The 15,536-nt window shown below is 41.4% G+C and overlaps 1 protein-coding gene across 1 annotated transcript; it reads left to right on the top strand.

The window, feature by feature from the left end:
* Positions 1–7: 7 nt before the first annotated feature.
* Positions 8–7,022, top strand: LOC112960579 (1,25-dihydroxyvitamin D(3) 24-hydroxylase, mitochondrial). The gene is made up of 11 exons (XM_026055032.1): positions 8–116; positions 336–526; positions 754–847; positions 1,564–1,660; positions 2,710–2,801; positions 3,610–3,721; positions 5,081–5,226; positions 5,568–5,734; positions 5,911–5,989; positions 6,608–6,802; positions 6,912–7,022. The coding sequence occupies exons 1-11, from the start codon at positions 57–59 to the stop codon at positions 7,020–7,022; spliced, it is 1,344 nt and encodes a 447-aa protein (XP_025910817.1). The 5' UTR covers positions 8–56.
* Positions 7,023–15,536: the final 8,514 nt, after the last annotated feature.

Genomic DNA, 15,536 nt, shown 5'->3' with positions numbered 1-15,536 from the left:
CGCGGGGCCGCGGGCACCCGCTGACCGCGCTGCCCGGGCCCCCGCGCTGGCCGCTCATGGGCAGCCTGCCCGACGTCCTCCGGAGGGGGGGGCTCAAGCGGCAGCACGAGACCCTGGTGAGCGGCCGCGGCCGGGGGCGGCGCGGTAGGCGACGCGACGGGACGAGATGCGATGTGATGGGACGGGACGGGACGAGATGCGATGCGACGCGACGGGACGGGAAGGGAAGAGATGCGATGTGATGGGACGGGACGGGACGCGATGCGATGGGATGGGGAGGGGGCGCCCGGCGCTCACCGCGGTCTCCTCTGCTCCCCCCCCCCCCCCCTCCCCAGGCCGACTACCACAGGAAATTTGGCAAGATTTTCCGCATGAAGCTGGGGGCCTTCGACTCCGTCCACATCGCAGCCCCCTGCCTCTTGGAAGCCCTGTACCGGCGGGAGAGCGCCTGCCCCCAGCGCCTGGAGATCAAGCCTTGGAAAGCCTATCGCGACTATCGCGATGAGGGCTACGGGCTGCTGATCCTGTAAGTGGCGCGGGGGAGCGGCGGCGGCCGGGCGGGGAGGCTCCGGGGCTCCGGGGGTCTCCGGCTGCTCTGGGGATGCTGCGGGCGGCCGGGACCAGCCACCGTGCCGTGCCCGCTCCCGCTCCTGCTAGCAGTGATGTCTTGGTGCACGTGCTGCAGGGGTTTTGTTTGTTTTTTCATTTAACCTACGCTCTCTCTTCATCCTTGCTGTCTGTAATTCACCCCAGGGAAGGAAAGGACTGGCAGAGGGTAAGAAGTGCCTTTCAAAAGAAATTAATGAAACCCGCGGAAGTTGTGAAGCTGGATGCCACAATCAATGAGGTACTGCGACTTTGAGAAACTCTTTCTCTCCCCACGCTCCTGCAGCCTGGGAAATAACACCGCATCAAGTGATCTGGTTTACCTGGATCGCTATTGAGCTGCTCTGCAGTAGTAACAGTACGAGTTAATGCTATAAAACTACACAGGGAATAATAGGTGCAGAGTGATTGTCAGGGTCTGACCAAAAGCAGGACCACACAGAAACCTGTAGCGGAGACTGTCTGTACAGAGCAACACGATTACTCCACAGTGGCATGGGCTCCTGCAGAGTTTTGGCTTACCCCTCCGGCATGCAGCGTTTTGTGCCTTTACCCCTTCATTCTCGTATTCCTCCCCCAGGGAACAACTCCCTCCTTAGCCTCTACGTTCCTCACTGAGTTTGAGGAGCATCTGTGATAAACAGCTTAATTCTCTTTATTGTGAAACTTGGTGGTATTATCCCGGTGTCTGACCGAAGCACTTCATCCCCACGGAGGAAAACTTGTTTCATCCCAGTACAAACAGTAATAGGATGAGAGTCATGCAAAATCCAAACATATTAACATGGGGAAAACTGAATCTTGTTCAAAGAACAGGAAACATAAGTATTCCTGTTCTATGTGAGATTGTCATCTAATTAAAAGACAAATGAAAATGTTAAATTACCCAGGATTTCTATTAGTTGGTCTCCTCTTTATTCTCTTTTTTTTTTCTTCTCTCTTCTCTCCACTACTTAGGTCCTGGAGGACTTCATGTATAGAATGGATGACCTCTGTAACCACAATGGACAAATTGAAGATGTATATTCAGAATTCAACAAATGGTCATTTGAAAGTAAGTTTTTGTTTTTTCCTCTGAGAATGATATGCCCTTTCTACCTGTTATGGCATTTCAGATAGAGTGAAACCAGTATTGATGGTGAAGGCTAGTTATTTCTGAACTATAAGCTACAATATCATGGTAAACGGGCTGCAGAAAAGCCAGGGGACCCCCAGTACACATGCAAAGTTCATCATCAACCATACAAACACTCCACTTCTGGCTGGCTGTGCACGTGGCTTGCATGAAATCTCAAACACTGATAGTGACTTATACATCCAAAACTTGTGGGAAACACAGTGCAATTCTCCAGATAGTTACCCAGAAAGGAGCCTCCATCTTTAGAAGTCTTTCAGAGTAAATTAAGGAAGCATCAGCCAGGCATGACTTAGGGCAGAAGGAAAAGCTACATCAGAACTCCTCAACAAAAAAGCGTGGCCGGGGTAGTGCTGAACGCAGCAAGCTCTGCCAGATGCCTTCTGCTCTGGGCTGGCCTCTTGTGGTAACCCACACACTGAGTTCCTGAAAGGGCTTTTTCCATTGTCAGTGGTGGTGGCTGCTTTGGGAAAGGCAGGAAGAGGAAGCRTCAGCTTAAAAAATAATAATAATAAAACAGAAAGCAGGTGGAAAGGGATGGAAGCTGCTGGGGTGTGGAACGCTGCCAGCGTTTGCAAGTGATTTCTGGCTGCGGAGGGGGACGCTGGACTAGATGGCCTCTTTGGGCCCTGCGACTCGGCTCTCTTCAGGAGTGACACTTAATAGTTTAGTTGCCAAATACACCAGCCATGCTTGGCAGAATGATCTGCCGCTCACGTGAGGGGATCAGTGGTTCCCTCGTTTGTGAAGAAGCACTGCTGAAAGGGCACGATAGCTAGATATTACTGCTGCAGTGGGTCTAAGTCAGCTGTGCAGAAGGTATTTTGAACTGCTTTTCTCACAGGTATGTAACATAGAGCAGAAAATGTTTTTCAGAGGGATAATCCAAACGGTGTAATAACAATAAATGGTGGACACTACACACCCTCTCCTCTGTAGCATTTAATGAGAATATTGCTTAACAACAGGTATCTGCCTGGTGCTGTACGGGAAAAGGTTTGGTCTCCTGCAGCATGATGTAGAAGAAGAAGGTTTGAACTTCATCAAAGCTGTAAAAACGGTATGGAAGAGATGCCTTAGTCTTTACCTGGGGCTGTAGTGATTTTTCTGAAAGGGTAGTGGTTTAAATAAGTCCCCTGAAAAAAGAAACTCAAGCTTCTATTTTGCATATGTATTGGCATCCGTGCACATCTGAGGCCACACTCAAATGTGCAAAGCTAGTAACTGACCATCTGACTGTCCAACTGACAGAAAGCCTAAACCTGCGGGGTGAAAATGCTGTATGGACGTCAGGGTAATCCCTGAAATACAGCTGTCAGGCTGGTTGGTGAATTTTTCTCTCCCTCACAGACACCTTTTGTGCAACACTGCTATTTACGCTGGGTGGGACTTCTGGAGTTGTGTGGGATTATGCAAATATGCCGAATTTGGAGGTTAGTCACTCTCGCAAGCACACCTGCTGTGCATCTTGCTGCAACTTGGACTCCGGTGACACTTATCTCACTAATTTTAGCCATCTAAAAGACAGGCGTCTGGTCTAGCCTAGCTGTTCAGCTCCATCTGTTCTCAATGGAGAGAGAGACCCTGCCGAAGGATGGTTTGTACCATTCTAAAACAGGTGCCTAAAATAAGTAGGATGAATCACCCACTGTTGAAACCTCTTATTCTCCACTGGCTGTACCTAAATTTTAGCTCAATAAGGTCTAGTTAGGGTGACTCCTACCCCATTCTATCCAGGACAGAAATACTGTCGGAACCCTGACTTTTTGATCTAGTGAAAATTGCCTCCTACTGTACAGGCTAATTTTGTTCACAAATACAAGTAGGTAGATTAAAGAAAGATTTCAAAAGCTGTTTCTCCACCACAGATGATGGCTTCTTTTGGAATGATGATGGTGACCCCAGTGGAGCTTCACAAGGGTTTGAACACAAAAGTCTGGCAAGCTCATACTAAAGCATGGGATAATATATTTAAAACAGGTTATTATTATTTTTTTTTAAACATAACTTCTCTCCTTTCCCTTCTGCTCTGTCTCCCACTTGGTGGAATTATTATTTGTTATTTATTTATTTATTTATTTATTATATTATTTGTCTGTTATTTGCTACCCTGAGCACAGACTGAGACACCTTTGCTGCTGCTGATCACAAACCTCTTGATTCCAAACACGGGACCACTGTTTTCTTATGACTAATGCTTAGTGCTGGTTGTGTGGCAACACCCCATATCCAGGGAAGCCCCTGAAATTAAGGAGCCAGAAAAGCTGAGTCCAACTGAGTCTATCATAAAAGTATAGAGYTGGAAAGGGCATATCACTTTAAAGGCAAGGTATATGAGTGAGAAAAGGAAGGGCAGTTTCGCTATTGAGAAACAAGAATTTCACATGCAACAAAGGTTTGTTTACTAAAAAAGAAATCATGCTTTCTGAGTAACCTGGAATATAGCTGTAAGTCTTAAAACAGAAGCAATTAATCATAAGGTACAACTTGGCTTTCTGGCAGAATTTCCGTCTATTAAGATGGATTGGCCTTCAAGATTGCAAAAATTACTCTAACTCCAGATATGGAGTTAAGTTCATATTTTTCAATTTTTTCCTAGACTGGGATAATTCTAGCTAAAGATTAAGCAAGGCTTTGGTCCTTGGATTATTGTAATGCTGAGTGGCATATTTCTCTTAAGTATTTGAGTACCTGATACTTCAGGGAGTTTGGTCATGCCAGTCATATGTGCACTTATTCTATTGCTTTTTAGTTTATGGGTTTTAAGAAAGACATTTTAAACCAGTGTTGTTCCAAAAAAAACCAGTTTGGCACCTTCATTTGATATGAACAGTTCCTTTCTAAGAACTCGTCTTAACAGCTGGGATATTCATGAGAAAGAGTGGGCAAAATGTAGTCAACTACATCTTAAAAAATGCACATAGAAATGGCATCTATTTTTACCTTAAACTTCCCTCAGGGAGCCTCAGCACAAAAAATCTCTTTGGTTTTTAATATCTTGATCCCCTTTGAAAATCCAAGCCAGTAAGTTTTACACACTTGTATTTCTGTTTGCTAAATCTGTCACTCAACACATCACTGATTTCCTAATATTAGAATGCAGAATTCCTAGTAGTTTTCAGATGTTCTTTCTGTTTATAAATAATTTTTGTAACTGTTTAGTATTTGCCTAAAATGTGAAAATAACATTATTTATTTGGTACAATGTTCATCACTCGAAACCAAAGCACAGCTTGGTATCCTCTTTCAAAATCCTGCACGTGAGCCACATTTTCACTTTTATTTTGATAGCATTTTTAGCAACTTTCCATTAATTACCTCCTGTTCTTCCCTCCTCAGCCAAGCATTCAATTGACAGTCGACTGGAAAAACATTCTGCAAACCCTCAGGAGGATTTCCTGTGTGACATCTATTCCGGAGGACAGCTTTCCAAGAAAGAGCTATATGCTGCCATTGCAGAGCTCCAGATTGCGGGAGTTGAAACGGTAAACCTGACTGTTGAAGAGCTCTTTCAAATTAGCAGCCTTGCAACTCTCTGCTTTCCTCCATAACCTGCAAGAGAACAAACGTGCGATAGTGAGCTCGTCTTGTAGTTGCTTCAGTGGCCTGAATGCAAGTGAAATTTTACCTGGAAAAATTCTTTCTTCTATTGGTTTCTCTCGGAGAACAATTGTGATGGCTCATAATTTCTTAGGCTTAAGAAATCCTGTTAGGCAGTGGCCAGCTATAAAGTGCTCATGCCAGAAATGTTGCTTTGAACTTCTGGGAACTTCTTGTTTCTGCCACAGTAAGTGGAGATCTTATGTTTCTTTTTGGCTTGTTTCAGACTACCAATAGTTTACTGTGGGCTTTGTATAACATTTCGCGCAATCCACGTGTTCAGCAGAAACTTTTTACGGAAATACAGAGTGTTTTGGCTGCTAATGAGAGTCCAAGTGCTGAGAACTTGAAGAAAATGTCTTACCTAAAAGCATGTCTGAAAGAATCCATGAGGTAAAATTTTCAAATAATTTGCAAAAAGTAAATGACCAGTTTTACCGTCTAGTCTGCACTATGGAGAAAGAATTTTCCAGTACATATAATTTTGGGCACCTTGTTGTTTAAACTATTACACATACAGGAAGAAAAAAATGCTGGGAATTTAACACATTTTGTTTCTTTCGCTGCAGATTAACACCATCTGTGCCATTTACCAGTCGCACTTTAGACAAAGAAATGGTTCTAGGAGATTATATACTACCCAAAGGGGTAAGTCCATTTGGTTAGTTTAAATATTTCATCGCAGTTTATCTTTAACTGTCCTCTAAAACACTGAAGCTTGTCATATTTTGGTCTCAAAATGACTTTGCTGAAAGACTAGCTCCTGAATAAGGCTTGAATGAGAAATTTGGGCCAAGAATTCCCATAAACTGAAAACTGTTTAAATGTAGGATAAAATTAAATTAGAAGAGCTGATGCTCTGACTTCAGAAGGATAGTTGTCTCTTTTTTTTCCCCCCATTTTCTGCTCTTTTTTCCTAATGTTTTATTTCACTGACTGAAATAATTCAGTAGCTTCCTACCTAATCACCTCTCTAGAATGTGTCCTGATGCAGTTTCATGGTGTTGTACCTGCTTGCACAACTTTGAATTTAGACAAAAATATTTTGGTGTGGGGTTCAAGAATTTTTTTCAAGTTTCCCACACTATTTTCTGAAGAAAATGACCTTTATTGTGTTTGAATGAGTCTTTAGAAAATTACAAGACTTTTTCAGAGGAAACTGCCTCGTCTGTACTGTTGCATTAAATTTTTCCACTAACACGCCGATTCACTTGGTAGCTCTAAGCCAACTTGTAATTGAGACTGTGTCTGTTGTTTTGTTTATAGACAGTACTAATGCTAAACACCCATGCCTTGGGTTGCAACGAAGAGTACTTTAATGACTGGACTCAATTTAAACCAGAGCGCTGGCTTCAGAAGAATTTAATAAATCCTTTTACTCATCTTCCATTTGGCATCGGGAAGAGGATGTGCATCGGACGTCGCTTAGCAGAACTACAACTTCATTTAGCCCTCTGCTGGGTAAATACCCTCAAATGGCATTCTTCACACAATGTACAATTGTTCAAAACTTAACCTAATCAGATAGTCTAGAAGCCAAAACATGCTAACGCAAATGTTTGTGTTTCAGCTAATTCGCAAATACCAAATTGTAGCAACTGACAGCAAACCAGTAGAAACACTCCATTCGGGAATACTGATTCCCAACCGGGAGCTTCCCATTGCATTTCAAAGACGGTAAGGTATGCACATAAGGGTCTCCTGAGTATGAGAGACTTATCTTTGAACCTCACTCAAAATTTCCGTAGAACTGTGAGTGAAAGAGTAGAGCACAGGAAAAAAAAAGTCTGTATCCTTACAGTGTGAGATTAAATGACATGTTTCATTACTTTTAATAAAAAAACCCTATTCTATGTAATACAAAAGGCAAGTCTTGTATGGCCTATTTCTGACATTCGCATTCTAATTTTAAACTGCAGTAGAACATGTTTTCTGTCCATGATGCAGAGCAGCAATGGTGGGGAAAAAATTAACAAATGTGTACTACTGGGAAAAATGACCATTATTCTGCTATAACATAATGCAATTCTCCACTCTATTTCTAGAACATATCTCCTGAAAGATAGCATTTGATTTTGAGCATCTGTGTTTAGGCTGTTTTCTAGGTGTCCAAACTGAAAAGAAAATGCCCTAGTCAAGAAATAGTACACCAGTACACTAAAGAGTTTAGATTAGAAAACTTATTTTAGATTTTAGGCTGAAGGGTGAACAAAAGAACCATCTTTATATAAATGCTGACAGAATGTCACAAGCTTATTATGCGAGTCTTCAGTTTCAAAAATTTGAATGTTAAATTTTCTCTGCTCACAAGCTTTTTGTTAGCTTATTTATATACCAATCTAAACTGGAAAACTGGGCCTCTGATACAGGATTAAGACCTCAAGTTAGAAATTAAGTGATATTTAAATAGCATATGGGATATTTCTTCGTTGGCCAAAATCACTGGAAAAATCACCCAGTATAATCTGAGTAAGGGTATTAACCACATTCTGAAGTTTGTCCAGTGCTCAGTTTCCTTTAAATCACAGATGACTATATACTTTTTTTTCCCCCTCTCTCATATAGGTCATAGAAGACAAATGACAATCCTGCTGCTGCCTTTACTGAAGACAACATATGCCCATGGGGAAAGCCAAAACCTCTGGTAACCAGTGGAGAAACTGCAAGAGACATCCCTAGACCAATCCCTGAGAGACAGAAACAGCGCCGACAAAAGCTCCCCTAGTGTTTCTTTGGCAAACGTGGTTAGTTAGTTCAGCTTTACTTAGCAGTGTCAAAAGGAAAAAAAATACTGTGCACATTCATATACCTGTGCAAATACAGCGATTTAGTGCAGCCAAGGGATTCTGCAGGATAAAGTTTGATAATGAGCTGTGGAGTGGTTACATTAGCTCTTATTAGTGGTGAAACTATTACGGCTGCAAGCTGTTCAGCAGGCTAGCTGAAAAGAGCTGGTTTCAAGCTTGGGACACCTGGGGAACAACACTCAGGACTGAACTGGTCCTGCTAGCTCAGCTGAAGTGCTTGGAGAAGTCAGCTGAAGGGAAAAGAAAACCGCTTAATCCTTATCAGACTACTAGTGTCATGAATTAAACTGGGAATTAGGCTGCCAGTCTGTAATAAGGCTAACAACAGAGCTTAAAAATTAGGATAATGGAAGAAGTATATTTTCCCTTAAGTTTTTCTCTTCCTTAATAAAAGGGAAGTAAGGACAAAGCTACATAATCAGAATGATTCATCGTGCCTGCACAGTACTTAAAATTTAACAGTTGCAATATTGTGACTGCCACATACTCCACTCAAACGTATAGTGTTTTATGCCTCCAGCTCCCACACAAGCCATCTCATCACGTCTTTATTACAAAAATCTTAGTGGCCCTTTATTGTATGAGAGGCTTCATCCATAAATGGAACCACTAGAATCCTATGGGTTCTGCCATAAGTAATGGTTATCCTAACAGGATAGTTACTTCATCACATGAGTAATATATGTTTCAAAGCACTGTAGGAAACAGGGAACCTAAACATTTCCAAGAGGTTATCTATTGCGGAGATTTCAATACCTGTATCTAAGGGTTAAAGTGGTCATTGCCCTACATGCAGTACAGTCTGTTAGTTATTACGGTCACTAGTATTTTTCCCACAAAGCAGTTTCAAGTGCAGGTTTATATATATAAACAGTAATGGGKTTTTTTTATATTCTGAAATGATGAAAAATCTTAGCATTTGTTGACCTCTTGTTTTGTTTGTCTTCCTTTGGTGTTGGTTTTTCTCGGACATGTAAATGTAGCAATATTACAATGTGTAAAGCAATTTGTGCATTATTTGAATCTTTCTAGTCAATTTTGTAATAGTCAAATTTGTAATAAAATAATGTTCTTTTTCTATAAAGAGTCTTCCATAATTTTATTCTGAAGTCTTTGTAATGTAACAAAAATCTTGTAAGTCTTTCAGGGTAACTTCTTGAAAAATACTGTGGTACTTTCATTCCTCTCGTTAATATTCTTATCAGGCTTCAACTTGAAATTCTACACAATCAAGTTACTTAAATTCTAGCACTACTTTATGATTTTCCCTCACATTCTTTGGCTTACGTGYCTATATTCAGAATAGAAGAAACAGCCGGAAGAGAGCATATTAAAAAATTGCTACCCTGTTCATCAGTCATTTTAAATCCATATGGCTCTAAGCCGTCATTGCTCTTTCAGTACACTCTCCTATAGCAGTAATTCATCCCAAAAGCTACACCTTTAAGTAACAACGCTAGAGCACGAGCACTGCGGTTCTGTCTAGCAGCAGTGCAGATGGCTCAGGGTGCAGAGCTAAATGATTATGGGGGTAGTGACAGCTGTAACCTGTAGCCATCGAAGACTCAACGAGATTTTGATTCTCACTGTGGTTGACTCTGAAGTCTTCTATCAAGACTTCTGACACCATTTGACTGCCCACCTCTATCAACAAAACTTCCTAAGGGCTCGTTCCTGGCACTGCCCAGATGCCTAATCCCCCGAGCGGTTCCAGGCTGTTTTCCTTTAGGGCCTGTCTCACCTGGCTAGTTTGGCAGCTTCTCCAAGCCCCGTTCCTGACCCGGGGGTGCAGCGAGCGCTGCCTTGCCCGGGGCCAGCCCTGGCGAGCTGGATTACACCAGCGGCAAGGCAAAGCCCTGCAGCACAGAGCTTTGACTTCCCACTCCTTTTGTGTATTTAACCATTAACCACCACGCTATTTTTGCAATCGAGGCTACCTCGAGTATTCAGGAATGTGTTAAGTCCTTTTCCTCTGCATAACGTTATGAGGCGTGGGTGAGCGCTGCCCGGCGAGGAGGCAGCCGCAAGGCAGCCTGAGCCGCACCGGCCTCTCCCCGTGCGCACAGCACCGGCGTCCCCAGGGATGCGACTGTTCTGTTTCTCTCCCGTTATCACAAGGTAAAAYCTTCCCAAAGTTTTGAGGAAGGATGGAAATAGTTTGAACCTGGTAAGATCAGAAGAAATGATGTATATAAAAAAAAGCCACCTACCCCGCACACCTTGACAGGCAGCGTGACGGTTACACAGACAGCAGTCTGCCGTCATCAAAACCGTGCTGCCTCTGCCAAGTTAACACTGCCTCTGGCTGAGGGATGACAGAGTAAGAAAAATCCTGCAGCACTGTGTGAAAATGTCACTTTTCTGAAAATCCTGCTGCAATGGGTACTTTACAGTGGCTGCAGTTCACGCTGCTGTAACTACTGTGACAGCCGGCAACCCCCGGCACGGAGCCGGGCAAGGCGGGCTGCGAAACGGCGGGGCGCTTACCCCGTTCCCGGGAGGCTTGGCAGCCCGTGCTGACTTCTGAGACCACGTGGATAGATCTACCCAAGCTGCTACGACATGAATAGCATATACACTAAGTCTCTTCTTACGGAATTATAAACTAATATTACGCCATTAGAGCCAATGGAGTTGTGCCAATGTGAAACACATGTTAACAGAAAGTCAGGATTATTGTTCAATTCTAAGTATACCATGCTGCTTACACATGTTCTTATTTAAGTTTTAAAGACAACCAAAGAGATGAGATATTATTTATTTGAATTGACCTTGACAGCCCAGCAATCAGCTATTTTGAAATCCTTAATTGCTTCTGTATTGCAAATCACAGGTCCATATTTACTGTGTCATTTCACAAATTAAATTTAGTGGACCCAAAGATCTCTACCAGTGCTACTTTGAGTTAGATTTTGACCAATTCTGTACAAGCTGTGGTACAAATGTGTGCTGCCCTCCAGATTTCTCAAAAGTACAATAACTGCTGACCTGGAAATTTTTGTTCCGGGAGCTTTGTGGATTTTCAGGTTCCTGAAGTTTTCAAAGAACTTCATTAATCTGCTACCCCTGAGTGTACGTCCAAAATGGAAATAGGTAAAAATCAAACTATACAGAGAATGAATGACTAGGCCAGACTTTCACATTAAGAAACCTGTATGGCTTTCTTATTCTCATATTTCAAAAGTATCAAAAAGAGCACGATGCTTCCAAGATTAATAAATGTCTATGGAACCTTTCACCTATTGGTGATCCGGATAAACTCACTTGATTTAGGTCATTGTTTCTTCGAAATTATTTGTTCTTTGAGAACTATTTATTCAAATGACAGGCTATACTACTTCACTGCTACCATTTCTCGCAGAAATTCCTTAGAGGAAGATATTTGGATCATAAAATGAATGGAATTAATTGGCCTCCACATTAACTTTCTCAATAAGGAAGTGAACTAGGTTTGCATATCCAAAAGGAAGTTAATTCTGTTCAGGCTTTAGGCATACAGACAAGATAGATACAGACAAAGTTGGAGCCAACTAATCTGTGCTTTTTTATGGATAAAGAATGCCAGTTCTCAGGACTGACAATCTGGCATTTTTCATGGATGTGCTGTTCATTATAAACTGATTATTATATAGCATTTTATGAGTCAATCTCTATATACAACTTGCAGTGCTATGATTAGGCCACAGACAATGTGTTCTAGTTTGACTTTTTCCATACGAAGTACATTTGTCCTAAACAACCAAAGGTAGAATTCATGTCTGTGTCAATGTTGACCTTAACTGATGTGACAAAATAATCCAAGCTCTGAAAAATTAATTCTGAGAAATGTTGATAGCTAAAGTGCATCTCAGAACAAATTTTAGTGGAACAACTTAGCACCTGATTAATTTTAAATATGTGAAACATCACATTTACCTCAGTGGGACTGCATATATGTGTGTGGATTTTTTAACTTTTGTTTGGAAATTTTAACTTTTAGCATATTATCAATTCTTATAAAAGGAGAAAGTTTACAATTTCCAGCATGTTACTTGTGGCACACACATCCAAAATCCATGTAAGAAGTGCAGCTTCAGAAGAAAAAGCTGCCTGTTTACTTCAGAGAACTGAAACAAAAGGGCCTGCTGAGGCTGAGACTACAAGCAGCCTCATTAATCGCTTACCATGGATGTGTGTGTTGTTCTGATAACTCGTGAAATGATATACTGCAGTGTGGGTGGCTGTATTCAACATATTTTTGATATGTTCTTCCAGGCATGGTTTGGGAAAAACTATGAATGTTACATTATGAAACCGAGCATTATACTTATTCACTAACATTTATTCTTGGGTATTTCTGAGTATCAGCTTTCAAGAGAGTAAAAAAAACAGAGAGAAGTTAAATTGTTCTGTCACAGAAATAACATGTGGCCTGACCTTTCTGAAATCTCTGTCATTATTGATACTGTCAGTTCTCCACTCTTGTACTATAACTCAGGGCTGCAATCCCACTGCCATAACTCCCTTTCGCACACCAGGATATAACCCAGGAATACATTTGTTGACACTGATAGATGTAAACTAACCTAAAACTGGTATCAGTCACAAGAGAATCAGTACTTATGAATTCTTTGTGATAAGAAGTGTAATTGGTACGGATGGACATGATACTTGGGATCTGGTTCTACACTACATTGTACATTTTTCAGGACAGCCCAACTCTCTATACGAATTTTACTATTCACTTCTTTCCTGTTTGTTTATGCAGAAGTGCTAATGCACCTCATACAATACCTATCTCGACCCTACGTCCTATATTCCTATAGTCTTCTTTACTATCAGAGGAAGGTCTACATTGATTTTCATCTCTTGTTCAGTTTTTTGATCTCTGTTTCTTCAGGTGTATGATTAGTAGCCTGTGGCTTTTAAAAGAACATGAAAAGTGGAACTTAAACTACAATATTTGGATCCAGAAGGAGGTTTACAAATCTTTGCTTTGTGGGATTTGTTTGGAGCTGAACGCTTATGGAGCAATCATCCTCCTGACAAGGAAAGCAACAGTAAGACTCCTTCATGAGATAAAATACTTTTCTCTAAGGGACAATGTCAAAACAAGTGTGGAATGGAATGCATTTTATAATCTGGTTAAATTATACYTTGCTTTCTTGGGCATGTTCCTCCCAACAAGTTCGAACTCTTTGCCTTTAATTGTTAAGTGTGTTGAATGAACTCGAAGCACTGCACGTCAGGAAGAAGGGAAGCCAGTGGAGCTAGTCACTGAGCGCAACAGGGCAATAAATGGGTCCTCTGAGTAAGGGAATTACCTCCTGGTCTTCCCAAATTGCTATGCACTTATCTTATACTTTAGCCTCCACTATCAGCTTAAGTGCATAGGACCTTGATAGTAAATCAAATAAACCACTGTTAAAATCTGATTCATTGTGTTATTGAACTGTGCTCCACATAAGAAAAGGAGATAGGGGAGAAGCAGAGGAATGGTGCAGATCTTGCTTACCTGGAACTACCAGGTAACCTAACTGTTAGATGCACTCCCAGTAGCACTAAGATATGCATGAGTTTTTCAAGTTGAAGAAAGCAAAAATATTGTCCAAATTTAACGGAAAAAATGGAAGGAAACCTTCGAAAACTTCACGCCTGTGGTGGTATGGGTTACATTTGTCTGGACTTTCAAGTTCTCACAAAAGCTGATCTCAGTTATATGACTGGAAATCACACACAGTTTTGCCGGTGAGCTTGGTCCCTAACTCAAGCGCAATCCCACTTGCTGCAGGAACAAAGGTACGCACATATTAGATCAGGGGCCAGCCAAGAGCCAGTTGAGTCCATGGCCAAGGACTGTACTCAATCCAAACCCGGGAGCTGCTCTAATGGCCCTACAGCAATGTTCAGTCACAGACTGCAAATGCACAACTGCAGTCTTTCTTGTCAACATGCTGATCATGTTGAGAGCTGATAGCATTAAACTGACTGTCCTAGGAGACACAGGAGAAAGTCTCAGCTAGAATCCAAATCTGAGTCATTTTGAATGGGACCTGCAGAGCATAAGCACAACAAGCAAGACTTTTTGGGAGCCAGGTTCCAGGTCAGCAACAGATAAGGATAGTTCAGATAACATACATCTTCTGCTTAGTTAAGGAGATGCCAAGTTTTGGTACTTCAGAATGATGCCGTCTTCCCTCTGGCTATGTCTGAAAGTCAGAGAAATAGAAAAAAAGGGTTTAAGTCCAAATGTATATTGCTTCTTGTGACATACGAGTGCACCATCTCACTTCAAGGCAAGTGAAAAGCTTCAAAGCACACTCCATCAAAAAAAAAACAAAAACAAAAACAAAAACAGGAGATGTCTTGTATGCAGTCACTAAACATGTTGATTTAAATTTCTCAACTAATTGGACACCCTAGACATATTATTAAACTCTTATTGGCAGCTTCCACCACAGCCTCTCCCTTATAATAAATGTACCAGAGATTGGCATGCCACAAAGAAGTGTTTTTAATCATTAAAGATTAAACCCAGGAGCATTTTGGATTTGCAACATGATGGAGGCAGATTGTGCAACTTGCAGAATTGTGAAACCTTTAAATAACTTCAAAGAAGACAAAATTAACTGTTAAGATTTTTTTTTAAATGCTTCACATGTTTGAATTGCTAATGCTATCTGATTCACAACAATATACCTTTACTATATTAACTGGCATATTAATTCTGGATGCTAACTGTAATTTCTGACTTTGAAAAAAATAGAAGCTTTTCTGCTTAAAATTAAAGTTGAAACCAATGTTCAGTTTGCATACTTTCATAGGCAGAAACAAACATATATTTACTTTAGCATCTCACAGCAGTGTTTAACAGATGTGTTTTTGCAGGCATCACAGTGAATTACACATTTCAAAATACAAATCAGGTCCAACCCCTGGGATTGCATTGTCTCTATAAAAGAAAGACCTCATGGGACTTAAAATGTCCGTTACAGACCATTGCTCTGCCCATGAGGTCAGCAGGCAAACCTCTGAGATATTGCAGAAGGAAGTATAATATACAATAAATAGTTTCTTGGGCAAAGAGCACATGTTGTGTCTTAGACCTTCCCCTCCCCAACCCACCTTGGAGCACTTTCACCTCCAATGAGCTACTGGGGTTGTGGCTCCAGCACATCCTTATCTCTCCTACCAGGGTGCACCCAATGCCCAACTTGCATACAACTCCTCTCAGCTCATTTGCTCCAAAGCTGCTAATTTTCACACTGCTGGGAATCTATATGACAATTTAGGGACAAGAAGGAAGCTATGTGAATGCATCAAAACCAACAAACTGAAGAAATCCACTTATATACAGGCCAGACACTAAGGGATTCAGCTGACTGGATGGTTTGTCACTGTGGGGTATC

This window comes from Apteryx rowi, unplaced genomic scaffold (genome assembly GCF_003343035.1).
Source record: "Apteryx rowi isolate R43461 unplaced genomic scaffold, aptRow1 scaffold_0, whole genome shotgun sequence".
In the NCBI taxonomy this organism is placed as follows: Eukaryota; Metazoa; Chordata; class Aves; order Apterygiformes; family Apterygidae; genus Apteryx; species Apteryx rowi.
The sequence above is the reverse complement of the archived record's forward strand: the minus strand, read 5'-3'. Positions and strand labels throughout refer to the sequence as shown.